The 12,733-nt window shown below is 51.1% G+C and overlaps 4 protein-coding genes across 4 annotated transcripts; 3 read left to right on the forward strand and 1 right to left on the reverse strand.

The window, feature by feature from the left end:
• Positions 1 to 553: 553 nt before the first annotated feature.
• Positions 554 to 1,484, reverse strand: SMAC4_09505 (uncharacterized protein; the record flags this gene model as incomplete). Its single annotated transcript, XM_003344776.2, has 1 exon — positions 554 to 1,484. Exon 1 carries the CDS (start codon positions 1,421 to 1,423, stop codon positions 554 to 556), a length of 870 nt encoding a protein of 289 aa, XP_003344824.1. The 5' UTR covers positions 1,424 to 1,484.
• A 1,459-nt stretch (positions 1,485 to 2,943) lies between these two features.
• On the forward strand, positions 2,944 to 4,236 carry SMAC4_09504 (uncharacterized protein). Its single transcript, XM_003344775.2, has 2 exons — positions 2,944 to 3,307; positions 3,446 to 4,236. Exons 1-2 carry the CDS (start codon positions 3,249 to 3,251, stop codon positions 3,639 to 3,641), a joined length of 255 nt encoding a protein of 84 aa, XP_003344823.1. The 5' UTR covers positions 2,944 to 3,248; the 3' UTR covers positions 3,642 to 4,236.
• Positions 4,237 to 7,206: 2,970 nt separating this feature from the next.
• On the forward strand, positions 7,207 to 7,466 carry SMAC4_09502 (uncharacterized protein; the record flags this gene model as incomplete). Its single annotated transcript, XM_003344774.1, has 2 exons — positions 7,207 to 7,226; positions 7,280 to 7,466. 2 exons carry the CDS (start codon positions 7,207 to 7,209, stop codon positions 7,464 to 7,466), a joined length of 207 nt encoding a protein of 68 aa, XP_003344822.1.
• A 2,878-nt stretch (positions 7,467 to 10,344) lies between these two features.
• On the forward strand, positions 10,345 to 11,612 carry SMAC4_09501 (uncharacterized protein; the record flags this gene model as incomplete). The annotated part of the gene is made up of 2 exons (XM_003344773.2): positions 10,345 to 10,673; positions 10,857 to 11,612. 2 exons carry the CDS (start codon positions 10,345 to 10,347, stop codon positions 11,284 to 11,286), a joined length of 759 nt encoding a protein of 252 aa, XP_003344821.1. The 3' UTR covers positions 11,287 to 11,612.
• Between the last annotated feature and the right edge of the window lie 1,121 nt (positions 11,613 to 12,733).

A 12,733-nucleotide genomic window follows, 5' to 3' on the forward strand; every position in this document is an offset into this window, starting at 1 on the left:
ATTAGCATACCCTCGGAGGACATCAAAGACGAGATATGTATACTTCAGGGACATACCTGTTGTGCCCTTACCGTCGTCAAGGGAGGTTGACGGCCTGGCGTGTCACCTGATGGCCCTAGAACATGTCATCGACCTCGTGGACGATCGTGGGGTACCTGCCAAGGGCTGAATTAGGTATGGATGTAACCCTGCCCAGCCCCGCTGCTGTCAGTGCCCCGCCCGCGGCCCCGGATTTTAGCGTCCGATTCGATATCGGAAAAACGCCCTAGCACCTTGAAGAGCTAGATCCAACCACACAGCACTGAGCACCCAATTTCGTGTCATTTTGCACCTTCCAGGGCATTTTCTGGGCAATTTGACAGGCAGAGATTTCATCCCCTAGACACCTGTCATACGAGATTGTGCCGATCATTGAACAAATTAGAGCCGTCCATGTTGTCCGCGTGATCAGCTCCCACGTGTAAGACGAAATTTTTGATCGGTGCTTGGTGTTTCGTCTTTTGGAGGTCTAGCGTCTGGTAACCTTGCTTCTTTTGACATTTGCCGCCTACCGCTACTTCTGAACGTCCATGTTCTGAGCCGCTGCTGGCCGACTTTGTTCCTCACGGATGCGGGCATCGCAAACACCAGGGAACATGCAGTCACATCCAATCTCATTGCCGCGCCTGATGGTTCTCATGGTGATGGAGTACCTCCCCTGTCTGTGTACCATTTCGCCATTGATGATGTCAGTCTTGCGAGACTTGATGCCATGCGTATAGCCATAGCGCGAGGGGCCAGTCATGAGCAGCAGCGAACGAGGAGGGAGCACAAGCTCCCACGACGGGTGTTCTGGTGACGGCTCTTCCACTTTACTTTTCACCTTCACCGTTGCCTGGCTGTTGGAAGCAATCGTGGCGGACTTTGCGTCGGTACCAGATACGCCCTCCAATTTGCTTTCGGATGCTGACGACTGGAGAGACCTTCTAGGCAATCTCATCTTGCGGGCGTCGTTTGCATCCGACATTCTGAACACCATGGGAACGGTGCTGCCATACGACAAGCTGTACAGGGCTTCGCCAAACATGGAGTGTGTGTCCACGTGCGGAGGGATGCCGGCGCCAGGAGGGTAGTACTGTGCTGTGAACTGGTCGGGGAGGTAGTCTTGGACAGGCAGACGAGGGAGGAAGTCGGTGATGTACGAAGGCACAGGCGTGAAGCTTGTGTCGGAGGCGCCAAAGGTGGTGTAGTCGAAGTGGTAGCCAAAATGCTGGCTGATGCGTCTCTTGCCGTCCAGGCGAGGGTCGACGGCGTGGAAGGCGGCAATCATGGCGGCCTCCTCATCTTCCGTGATAAAGTCGTGGATGAGCACCAGGCCGATGTCATCCCATCTTTGGATCTTGGGATTCTCGGAAGCCGTGACAGGGACGGGCACCGAAGGCATGTTGCGTGGTGTCGGATAAGGAGGCACGTATTCCAGCCGAGGTTGATGAAGCGTCGTCGTTGATGGAGCAAAATTTTGGCGGGTCTGCAAGCCAAACGCCCGCTAAATTTCTCGGGGCTGTCGTTTAGGGGGTGCTGGTAGCTAAACGCATAGGGCAAAAGTTGGGTGGCCCGTGCAGTTGCGTCAGTCGCCGGGGCAGGACCATCCTGGGAGATGTCGGTCAAGACTCATGGTCGCTTGGAAGAGTGATCGTTTGGACGACAAATCATGGTAAAATTGACAGATGGTGCAATTGCTGCAATCGCTGAGATGATCAAAAAGAGAAAAGAACCAATTGAGCGGTGACACAGAGACGCCATCAAACCAACACGCCCAGCAACATCACCGTTGCATCGCGACCATGACGGCTGCAGATTGGCAGGAAAATGCATGGACTGGAAGGATGATTGTTCGGGCTCAACACAGAGCAACATTGAGGCAGAACGAGATGGACAAGACCAACAATGGCATATCGGGTCGTAGAGAAAGGCCAACGAAGAACAAGACCCGTCAGGGCCACGATATGACGGGATGAATGAAGTCCGACAGAAGCTGTTGTTCTGGGAAAGAACCACCTCAATTTGCGCACTCCGCCAAAACTAAGACAGTTTCCCCCCTCTAGACGTGCGTCGCCCATTGGCATTGGGGATGCAGGTCTTGCCTGACAATTTGCACAGCCATGAGGATGCTCCATCCGCGGCTCGTCCGTGCTCATTTGCAAACGTTATGTTCCTTCCACTTTCGAAGAATAGACAACAAGGTGCTCACGCCTGGACACATCGCGACTTCCGAAAATGGAAGTCCTCAATTTGTGGGGCAATTTGGTGGAGGCACAAGTCGAAGAGGTCTGAAAACAACCAAACAACACTACCCACGGTCAATACGCAAGCGGCTCCCATATTCAGTTGAACGGACCTGTTAGGCATCGTTCAAATAAAGGCATTTCCAGTTCCGTGTCATCCCTCCAATTGTTCTGCGACGGACTTTGATACCCAAAGTCTGGCGTATTGGACAGTCCATGTTCGGTTTATTTCCTCGACCCCATCGCCTGTCAATCCATTCGAAATGGACTGATGGCATCTCGATCATTGAAAGAAGCAACCTGAAAGCGACTAAGGACATCGCGTCAACCAGTATCGCACACTCCAAGTTCAATAACACTGCAATGACAGACAAAGTGGCGAAACCCAGTCACCACCAAGATCAGACGAACCTGTAATGGAATCACGGTGAATAAGAGTGAGCTCCCGGTTCACAATAGCAAAGAAAATCTCCAGAATAGCAAGAAGGAAGAACTGCCCGAAAATCGGCACGAAGTCGACTCAGGTCCTTGAGGCTCCAGACATCCGAGTCACTCCCGTCCTGGACCTTCCCATAGTAAAGAGCTCGCACCCTCCTCGAAAGTCCAAACTGGCAGTAATACCAGTCCGGTCATCGGCGTCCGCGTTTGTCAATGGCAAGAACTTTCCTCTAAGAACCCACACACGTCAAAACCCCCCCGCGCCGTCTTGCCATAAATTTCAGGCAACCGGTACGCGCCTTCCAAAAAGAAAGTAACACAAGCAAGACCAAAACCCACAAGAGTGTTTGTTAACAAAGGCAAGAACTTCCTCTCTCCATCTCACAACCCACAACCATCCATCACCCCGCACCATCATCTCGCGATAACCAACAAGTCAAGCAAAACAAAGCAACCAACACGCGCCTTCCAACGCAAGTCACAACATCTCAAGCAAGACCCAACAAATACCAAATAGTCAAGAACGTTGCACTCAAAGCAAGCACGATGCCTCCTCCCTACAACGTGTACCTCAACGCCTTGACTCAGCACGACGTTGTCTTCCAGTAGGTTCCTTCCACTTCCATGTCACTGAGTCCTTGTTCAGTGATCACCGATCACCGATCACTCCTTCCTCACTCCTTCCTCACCCTTTTCAGAGTCCAAGCCACTAACCGTGTCACGCGTCACCTTCTACCTTGTAGGTCCTTCAAGCGTCAGCGTGAATACGAGGAAGCCCAGAGGCAGAAGGCCAAGAGAAAGGAGGCGCGCAAGATGAAGAAGGCTCTCAAGAAGCTGAAGAAGATGTATATCGAGAAGGCCTGGGACGAAGCTGCCGAGGAGCAAGCTGCCATTGAGGCTGAGAAGGAAGCTGCCAAAAAGAGAAAGGCGAGCAATTAATCTCGTCTTATTTCCGACCCCGCCTGATCCGTCTGTTCAGGAATCAGGATGCGCCTTCCTAAGGTACTCAGGTCTGTCTGGTCTCTCCTGTGTGGCGGTCATGAGCGGAAGATGAGATGGAAATGAAGGGCAAGCAGCAAACTCTGATTGCGATGTCATCATCATGGTGGAATCAAATGGGCAAGAAGGAATGATTGAGGGATGACAGCTGGAGCACTGAATTTTTGGAGCGACGGGAGTTTTGGAGTGTTTTCATGGTTCGAGACTTGGCTACAACTGGGCAGTCTGAAGTTCAACTTGACGAGGCAAGATGGAGCCATCACCCACCACGGTTTGCGCGTCTCAGGAACCGGTTCTAAATGCCAAACGTACAATCAGCATGATGATTCATGGTAGACAAGCACACACATCTCATGGGTCAAGCGTTCGAGATGGCCAGCTTCTGAGCAGATCACCTCCAAACTACTCCATAGCTAAATTACCATACGGCTCCCTACCTACTTAGGCACTTTCCTACCGTGACTAGTGTCAAATGTCTCATTATGCATCAACAAAAGTAACAGTAACATCATAATAACTTCAGGGGCATACCGCACCTGCGTTATCATCAACAACCAATCTTTAACCTTCAGATTCCTCGAAGTACCCAAGTCAACCAACCAACAAACTAAGAGTTAACTTCCCCACACGCACCAAACACTTGGACGTACGCACCACCCCAAGTCAAATATACCATTATTCAACTACAACGCCTAATTTTGAACTAAAACAATAATGGAAGCCTCCTTAAAAACCGAAGCTTATATATGTTGAACTTCTTTTTTTTTTTTTTTTTTTTTTCAAAACTTCAAATTAGGGAGATATAACGGCTACCTTTCTCGATGTTGCCACACTTAATACGGGCAAGGTTTTGTTCAATTAAAAGCCTTTACTTTATAAAATGAAGGGCATAGGGATATTCGGGACATCCAATAGCCTAGGAGTCTCATTTTATAGCCTTGAATATGACAGGCTGGGGTGCATATGCCCAGACGGCCAAACCTATAAAAGGTAGGACGATGTTCTGCTTGCAAGGCAGAACTCGAAATGCACACTATATAGCCAATGCCAACCTGTGACATTGAACCTAGAACTTAGCGTTTAGTATAGACGTTGCGTTGAAAATTTGGTGCGTATAGGGAAGTTAACTCGAAACTAACTCCATCAGATTGACATCACAAGGCAAGCAAATCGCCTCTCCGCTTTCTTCGACTTGCTTTCCACTTGTGATGCGTTTTGCTGTGCTTGCTCTGGTGTTACTTGCCTTGTGTTCTACACCGGCTTGGATTCTTCTGGAAACTGATTGTGAGTTGGAGAACCGGACCGTGATGGGGTTGCGTGTGATTGTACGACAAGGTTGGAGGTAGTTGCAAAATGGAATCGAAGTGTGACGAACCGTTACAAGCACAGGAGTATTACCGCTGGGATAGAACAATAGGTAACAGAGTAGTAGCCGAAAGGTACTAGTAAATTGTAATAGCTATTGCTTGCTGAAGATCCGGTAACAAGAGGCCTGGGGAGGCGTTGTTTTATACCGGCCTTCCTGGACCCGATCCTTCGTCTCGGGTCCTACCTGATTGGTCATTTAGTCTAGCCTACATAGGATTCTCTGATTGGATCGTAACACGAAGGTCTAGAAGTTTAGAATAGTTTCTACTTCACACTTCGAATGTAACCCATCAAGGCAAGCAGCCCCTCTGCTTGCATCGAGAAATCAAGCCGGTGATGCACAATCTTCTGATCTTGGGAGTCCAGCCCAATGAAGCAAGGCAAATGACTTCACGACAACCCGCTCGACTCCTTGAAACGTTTAGCAGTTTGCCCCGAGACCAAGGGTATAAAGACCATGCCTATCCACCCGTTGCTTCCTGATTCCCTTCTTCCAACATCGACCCAAGCAAAGAACTAAGCAAGAGATTATCCACTGATCAGAGTATTCACCCAGCCGAACAAAACGACACCAGTCAGCAATTGTCCAACAACTGATACGTCCTCGACTGCCTCCCTACCTCCGTTATCCTAGTCTTCTTTGTCTTCGCATTGCTTGCCCTCCACGCGGACCAAAAGCTGACTTCCTGGTTCCTCCACAGCGACGCTGCTAAGGAAGCTGAGAAAAAGAGAAAGGAGGAAGACAAGAAGAAGAGACTGGAACTAGCGGAGATGTTGAGGCAGGAGCAAATTAAGCAGGGACGGGAGAAGAAGGGGAAGGAGAGAGCAGAGCGGAAGAAGAAGGAGGAGGAGGAGGCCAAGAAGGAGGAGGAGGCTGCTAAGAGCAAGTAGACTTGATGTGCTGACTTGGATCAGCTGGGTCAACCTTGGGTGTTCAACATCAGGTTGGCCATGTCAAGTTGAGTGATGTCGCAAGCATCGGTTGTCACACGGACATTGCCCACAGTCCAGGGGTTAGGATCGCAAGGCTCAGCAGAGCCTCAAACGCCTGGAATGAGCCTCATGAATGCCCGGCGGCCGCAGGCCGCGAGGCTCAACCTCACTTTGGCCAGACTCTCAGCTACCAGCATTGGTTACCCAAGCCCCTCTCGACGCCTTCAGGCTAGCAAGCCAACCATCAAACTGCCGACGACGCTAGTAAGCGAGATGAGGCAATCCCCAGTCATCACAGAAGCTATCACAGCAACCAAGCAAGGATCAGAGCAACCGAACGAGGATCGGCGCCAGAAGAAGGAAGTAGAATGGTTGAAGGCACTCAGGAAGATCCACATGTATGAAGATCGCTATATAGATACCCTGAGGCCTCAAGCAACAAGGCTTGGTACGTACTTTAGTACGCACCAAACCTCTTTGGCATAAGAAGGCCTTGAAGCCCAGCCTGGATGGAAAGGCTTCAAAGGATTCAACAAGGCTTTCGAGACCAAAGTAGTTTATTAGCTGAATTGAACTACTGTTCCAAGCACAGAACACTCCCCTTGTCACATCGGTGGAATTAATGAGGGGGGTAGAATGGAGAGACCTAGTGCAAGTAGGTTGTGAAAAGAATGGAATATTGCCTCGAATATTGAATGATGGACTTAGTTGAAATTATGAGGCAAATGCCAAGTTGATCCGGTAGACTCGTGAACTTGCCATGAAACTCTGTTTGCAGCTTGTGAATACTCTCTCAGTGAGCTTCTAGCTATACTTCCATACTTTGATAGAGGTGGATGGCCCTCGTTGTATCTTTAGACGAGTCGGTCGGTGTGTTTGTGCTTCATAGAGACGGGCTGAATGCTTTTTTGTATTGTTGGTACTTGTTGATCGATTGCACTTGATGAAATAAGATGAGAAACGCCATGACACATGCCGCTCTTCAAGACGTCAAAGACCGAACACTCTGAAACATGGAAAACAGAGTTTCTGAATATACGTCGAAGATCCCTTTGCTATTTAAGTGAGCGCACACGTATAAAGATCATTGTCCTGCCGGCTGTCAGCGAATTGCTTCTTGCACCATCGCCAAAGCAAGTAGCAAAGTACAACACACATCTTTTGTTCCACTCCACACGAACCCAAACTAACCAAAGCCATAAACATGGTGATCTCCGACAACCGGTACGTCTGCTGCCCATTGAACCTAAGCGCCTGAACTGACCTCTGTCTTTCAGTGCCGATTCTCAAGCAAAGATGCAAAAGAAACTAGAAGAAGGCCGCAAGAAGGCAAGTGAAGAAGAGGAGAGGAAGAAGAAGGAGCGGGAAGACGAGGAGAAGAAGCAAAAGGAGAAAGAGAGTGCAAGGCAGGCACGGGTTCAGAACCGGTATTTCTTTGCCCTGTTAATGAGGAAGGAGTCATGAGTGTTTTCTGGACAGGTATCTTGGTACCTCAGGGTGCGTGGGGGTTGGAGGGAAGACAGGCGCGGAACACATGCACTTGGGGCATCGTGGATGCCAAGGGAGGTAAGCGCGATGAGTAACGTTGTTGTCAACATCATGAGGTAAGACCATAGGGCTGAGCTGACCAGAGTGCTACTACCTGCTGAGTGAGCTTGGGGATGGAACATTGATTCCCGTTGGTGGTGCTCCCACTGCTCGGTGGAATGGAAAAGATAAGTAGGGTTGTAGAAAGGGAAAAGGCACCGAGAAGGATCGGATTATTGTGTGATGGAACGTGAGGAGAGCCCAGTGCTTGTAAACACCGTGAAGGCCGGGTGATGTGTGATGACCATGTGGGTTTTCTCATGACAGACTCTTCCTTCCTGAAGTCTGTTGAATCTCGGTGCGAATGTGATTGTGGCTTCCTACATCAGATCATGCAGGCGAGCGAGAAAGCTGCGATGTAATGAACTCTCTTTCCCGTGCAAGGTAAGAGGCACCAGTTTATCTGGCAGCCTGTCATGGCGCTACCTAGTTTGTCAAATCGAAATCCTTCGAAGTCAGTTGTCCCTGCACTCGGCGTCGCCAATTCCCGAGTTACTCAGGATTTTCTCGTCGTTAACATTCACGAACCCAAAGACAAAGGATCACAACCATTCAAATTCGGCTTCCAGAACGCTTCTATTTTACAAGAGAGGCAGTGCCTGCAGAGAATGCAAGCCATTCCACTCCTTCGGGAGAACTGGGTTTTCCTCGAAGGCCATAATGAGAATACGGCCCAGGAAACCCAGGCTGCTGGTTTGCACAACGTTGCACAAACTAATTCCCCGGCTGGTGCGGCACAGCTTATCCCCATTCTTCTAGAAAAAGCAATTGTATTTGTGACAAAGACTGGGGTCCGACGTGCTCAGATTGGCGTTCTGTCATTTTACCTAATCGGGTGGACGAATGGCTGGTGCAGCGGTCACAGGCCCGTAGGATGCATGATACGTGGATGATACCAGATTTACGGTAAGTCTCAACTGTGATTGCGGAATCGAGAAGACGCGTCAGTTGACACACATTGGGTGCCTGTTAGCTGTTGGAATGGGCAGCTTGATTCAGTAAATTCATTACAATCTACTAAAAACGTTTTCACAGTCTCTCATTGTTTGAAACTATCCACAGGTTGTTTCCAAGAGGTCGAATGTGCTACTCTAACAAACCGTCGTTGGGCCTGTGCCGGCCTTCAAGGCGGCACAATTACCAAGAAGGTACGGTAAATCACCAACAAAGTTACGGCCCTTTCCTTTCCTCCCGTCTCACTCATCGGCGTAAAATTACACAGCCTCCTAAGCCACAGCCGTTACTGTTGATAACTCAGGGTCTTTCAGGGGTCTGAGCGGGCAAAAAGCTGCCTGGAAGTGGGGGCCCCGCATAAGGCCAGCGCCCCGCCACATCCCGTCGGCGTCAGACAACATCATGACCCCGCGAACCTAAACCCAAAGCATCTTGACCCCATCACCAACGACAAAAAAACTATCACCAACGACAAAAAACTATCACCAACAAGCTGCTATTTTCCCAAAAGGATCAGTCGTCAACATGCCACTTACTATGCCCCTACGAACTGGATTCCTTTCGCACTCGTGTATTTTGAACCGCAGAAACAAGACCTTTCGCATTCGTTCGAGACCCTGGCAGGAGGATCCGAGGCCGGTGTATGTCACGGCACCCTGGGCACCGTCATCACCAATGTAACTCTGCAGCCCTACGGTAATGACCTTCGAGAACATGACAGCAGGAAGGACAGTGCCACAATTCTCGGTTGGAGGGGAGTGGCGCCAGGCTTCCATTTACGCAGAGTCCTAAACCCAAAATGGCTTCGAGCTTCGAGCATTCTTTACATAACTCTCCCTCCGGCATCATTCCCTGTGGGCCCCCCGTGGGCCCCCAGTGGGTATGGCTTACGGGAGGCGCACCGTTCTATCGGTCGGTAGGAGGCACATAGGGAGGCCTGATGCTGGCATCACACGCACCGGCGTTGGCCTGGATCCTTACCTATTCCCTACCACCGGTAAACCAGGAATGAACACTGGGCACTGGTGTGCCTCTCCCCGGCAATGGGGGATTGAGGCTCCAAGGGGTTTGACGAACGACAATATCTGCGCCGCTCGGTTGTGACCGATGTGGGTCGGCTATACTTATGAGTCTGTGAGGCGTAGTTCCTGAGAATACTTCACCGTGCCGCGCCAACTTTCCGGTCACAGCCATGGCACATACAGGCCCCCTTTTTGCGAGTCAACGAGGGCCCTAGCGCCAGTCCACCATTCGTGATGACCTCAGAACTGGGCCTCTCCATTGGTGGTCATCCCGAAGGCACGGACTTTGACAAGGGAATTGGTCCATACTCGAGCCGCGAGCGAGTCCCGGACTGACAACTACCGTCGGGCTTAGCGAACACGGACCCCAACCTTCAAGGCTTCAACATATTGGAATAGGATGTGATGTTCACACCGACATCACAGTGCTTTGCCCTCAGGCAGCGATTTGGGGGCATATTGTCAGTCACATCAGTCATCGTTCCTTCTCCTTACTGAGCGCGACTGCTATGAGGATCGAGGACTGAGGCTTGGATAATCTTGGACATCACACCGACGGCATTCCTGGCATGTTGATAGTTGGACAAATAGATATAAGAGCCGGTCTTGTTGGTCTTTGGGGATAGGTTCTCGACATCACCAACGAACATTCCAAGCAACACAAAGACAACAGCAACAGCAACTAAAACAACAAGTTAACACCTACCTCAACCCTTAACCCCTTCACCCCTCATTACAACCGACACCACCATCATCAAACACTACATCAAACCATCACAATGAAGAACATTATCCTCCTGACCGTCTCTCTCCTCGCGGCCTCCACCGCCGCCCTACCTACTCCCCCCTCCTCCACCTCCACCTCCAGCTCTCTCTCTGCCGCCGACCCGGACTGTGGCCGAAGCGGCTACAACTGCGGAGACCCCGAGCCCTCGGCTACCCCGGTATCCATCACCAGCAGCGGCCGAAGCGGGTACAACAAGCGGGCAGACACCGATGGCCGAAGCGGCTACAATGGTGAAGATGATGACACGGTCTCCGTCACCGGTGGCAGAAGTGGCTACAACAAAGCCCGGGATCAACAGGCCGATACCGATGGGAGGAGCGGGTACAACAAGCGCGCTGATACCGATGGTCGAAGCGGCTATAACGGCGTTGATGAAGATGGTGAGGTATCAGTGACTGCCAATACGGATGGCCGCAGTGGATATAACAGGCGGGCGGACACTGATGGCCGGAGTGGCTATAATGGCGAAGATGACGGTGCTGTTTCCGTCACCGGTGGACGCAGCGGTTACAACAAGGCTCGTGACCAGCAGGTTGATACCGATGGCCGGAGCGGATACAACAAGCGCGCTGATACCGATGGCCGAAGCGGCTATAACGGCGATGACGAGACTGTCTCGGTGACTGGTGGACGCAGCGGATACAATGGCGAGGACGATGAGACTGTTTCCGTCACCGGTGGACGCAGCGGCTACAACAAGCGCGCTGATACCGACGGCCGCAGCGGCTATAACGGGGAGGACGAGACTGTTTCCCTTACTAGTGGACGGAGTGGCTACAACAAGCGCGCTCCCGAGGCTGGTAGGAGCGGATACAATGGCGAGGATGACGAAGCTGTCTCGGCCACCGGTGGACGCAGCGGTTACAACAAGCGCGTCCCTGAGGCTGGAAGGAGTGGGTACAACGGCGTCGAGGAGGATGCCGAGAGCAACTAAGGAGTCCGTTATGGGCTCGGGGCTTGCACATGTGGCTTTTTGTCTTTTCTGGATCATATCATTCTACGGAGTATCAGGGTGTTGGGAGTGCTTGATTGTCTAGGGCCAGTACCCGACGGCGGTGCTGTGCTTTTTCGGCGGTAGACCTTTGTTTTGGGGTAGAACTTTAGAAGCGGCAGGCGGGGCTGCAAGCATCGCGAGATGCCGGGGTTAGCTGTTTGGTGTTTTTCTTTCTCATACTACAGCATTTAAGATTTCTATGAGTCACCTCACACACTTTTCTCTTTAGGATAGGTTCTTGGATAGAGCAATCTACTATCGATATGTATAATCATCATCGTCATTTCTCTTCTTGTTGCTGTGATCGTGAGACTGCCCCTTCGCATTTTTGTGACGCTTCCAGGGCTTCATCCAGCAATAGACACCACTGAAGACGCCGTGGCGGATCTACATTCCCGATGTCTCTTGCTTTGTTGGTGTTAACGACGATGAGGACACTCGTCCAAACATCGTTCTTACCCCAAAATGGCCGTCAGGGAAAATCTTGCTCATTTTCTCCCGATTCCTTCATGCCCGTGGACCCGCGTTTTTTCCTTGGTTCTGCCTGCCTTTCGAAGTGTCCTCTGTGTCGTGAATGCATCTGCCTTATCACCGATTTTCCACCTGCAGAGCCTGCATCAAAGGAAACCACGGCCATCAGGGAGGTGCTGAGCAATGCCCTGCACTGATCCGGCATTCGAACCTCTCCCGCGCTTCCAATATTTTGCCAGGACACCACCATTGACGCCTCACAGTCTGAAAAACTGCACATATTTCCTAACCCCCTTTTCTGCCCTTCTCCAAGAACTCATTATCTTGGTTCCCTCTCCTTTTCATTCCTAGACGCCACGTTTCCACACCAAGCCGTGCCTGACGCAGTGACGGAGGTACCTGCATACGCCTTACACCAATCACCCACCAGTTTCGCACCGAGAAAAAAAAAGAGAGAATCAGACTCTCTGCGCCACAGCGGAGGGATGACGTGAGATCTATATGCCTCTAGCGAGGGTCAGCCAACTACAACTATGGATGGTTGGTTTTTCAGCTGGTCGGCTACTCAGCCCTATCTGGACGCCCATTCTTTGGCGGGACCGCAAATTTCGAGGTGCTTGCAGGTTGCTACAGTTTGAGGTCCTTTAATGCGAATTATGGCTGATAATACCGTTTGGCACTCCGGACCCGGAATATTAATTGCCGATTTATTCGGCTGCCTGGCCCGAGCGGTCGAATCTTGGTTGTACGTCCGCTGAGCTCCGATAGTTCAGCCGGAAGAAGACGCCCCATGTCCGGACCCGAACCCATGCCTTCGGCGTCGCGGGCGTATCGCCGGTGAAAGTCGACGGTCTGCTTGGACCGGCGAGGCTCTTGTTGGAAGACACCTTGTCCAACGCAGTCAAAAGATTCTCTT

Source organism: Sordaria macrospora, chromosome 2 (assembly GCF_033870435.1).
Source record: "Sordaria macrospora chromosome 2, complete sequence".
Lineage (NCBI taxonomy): Eukaryota > Fungi > Ascomycota > Sordariomycetes > Sordariales > Sordariaceae > Sordaria > Sordaria macrospora.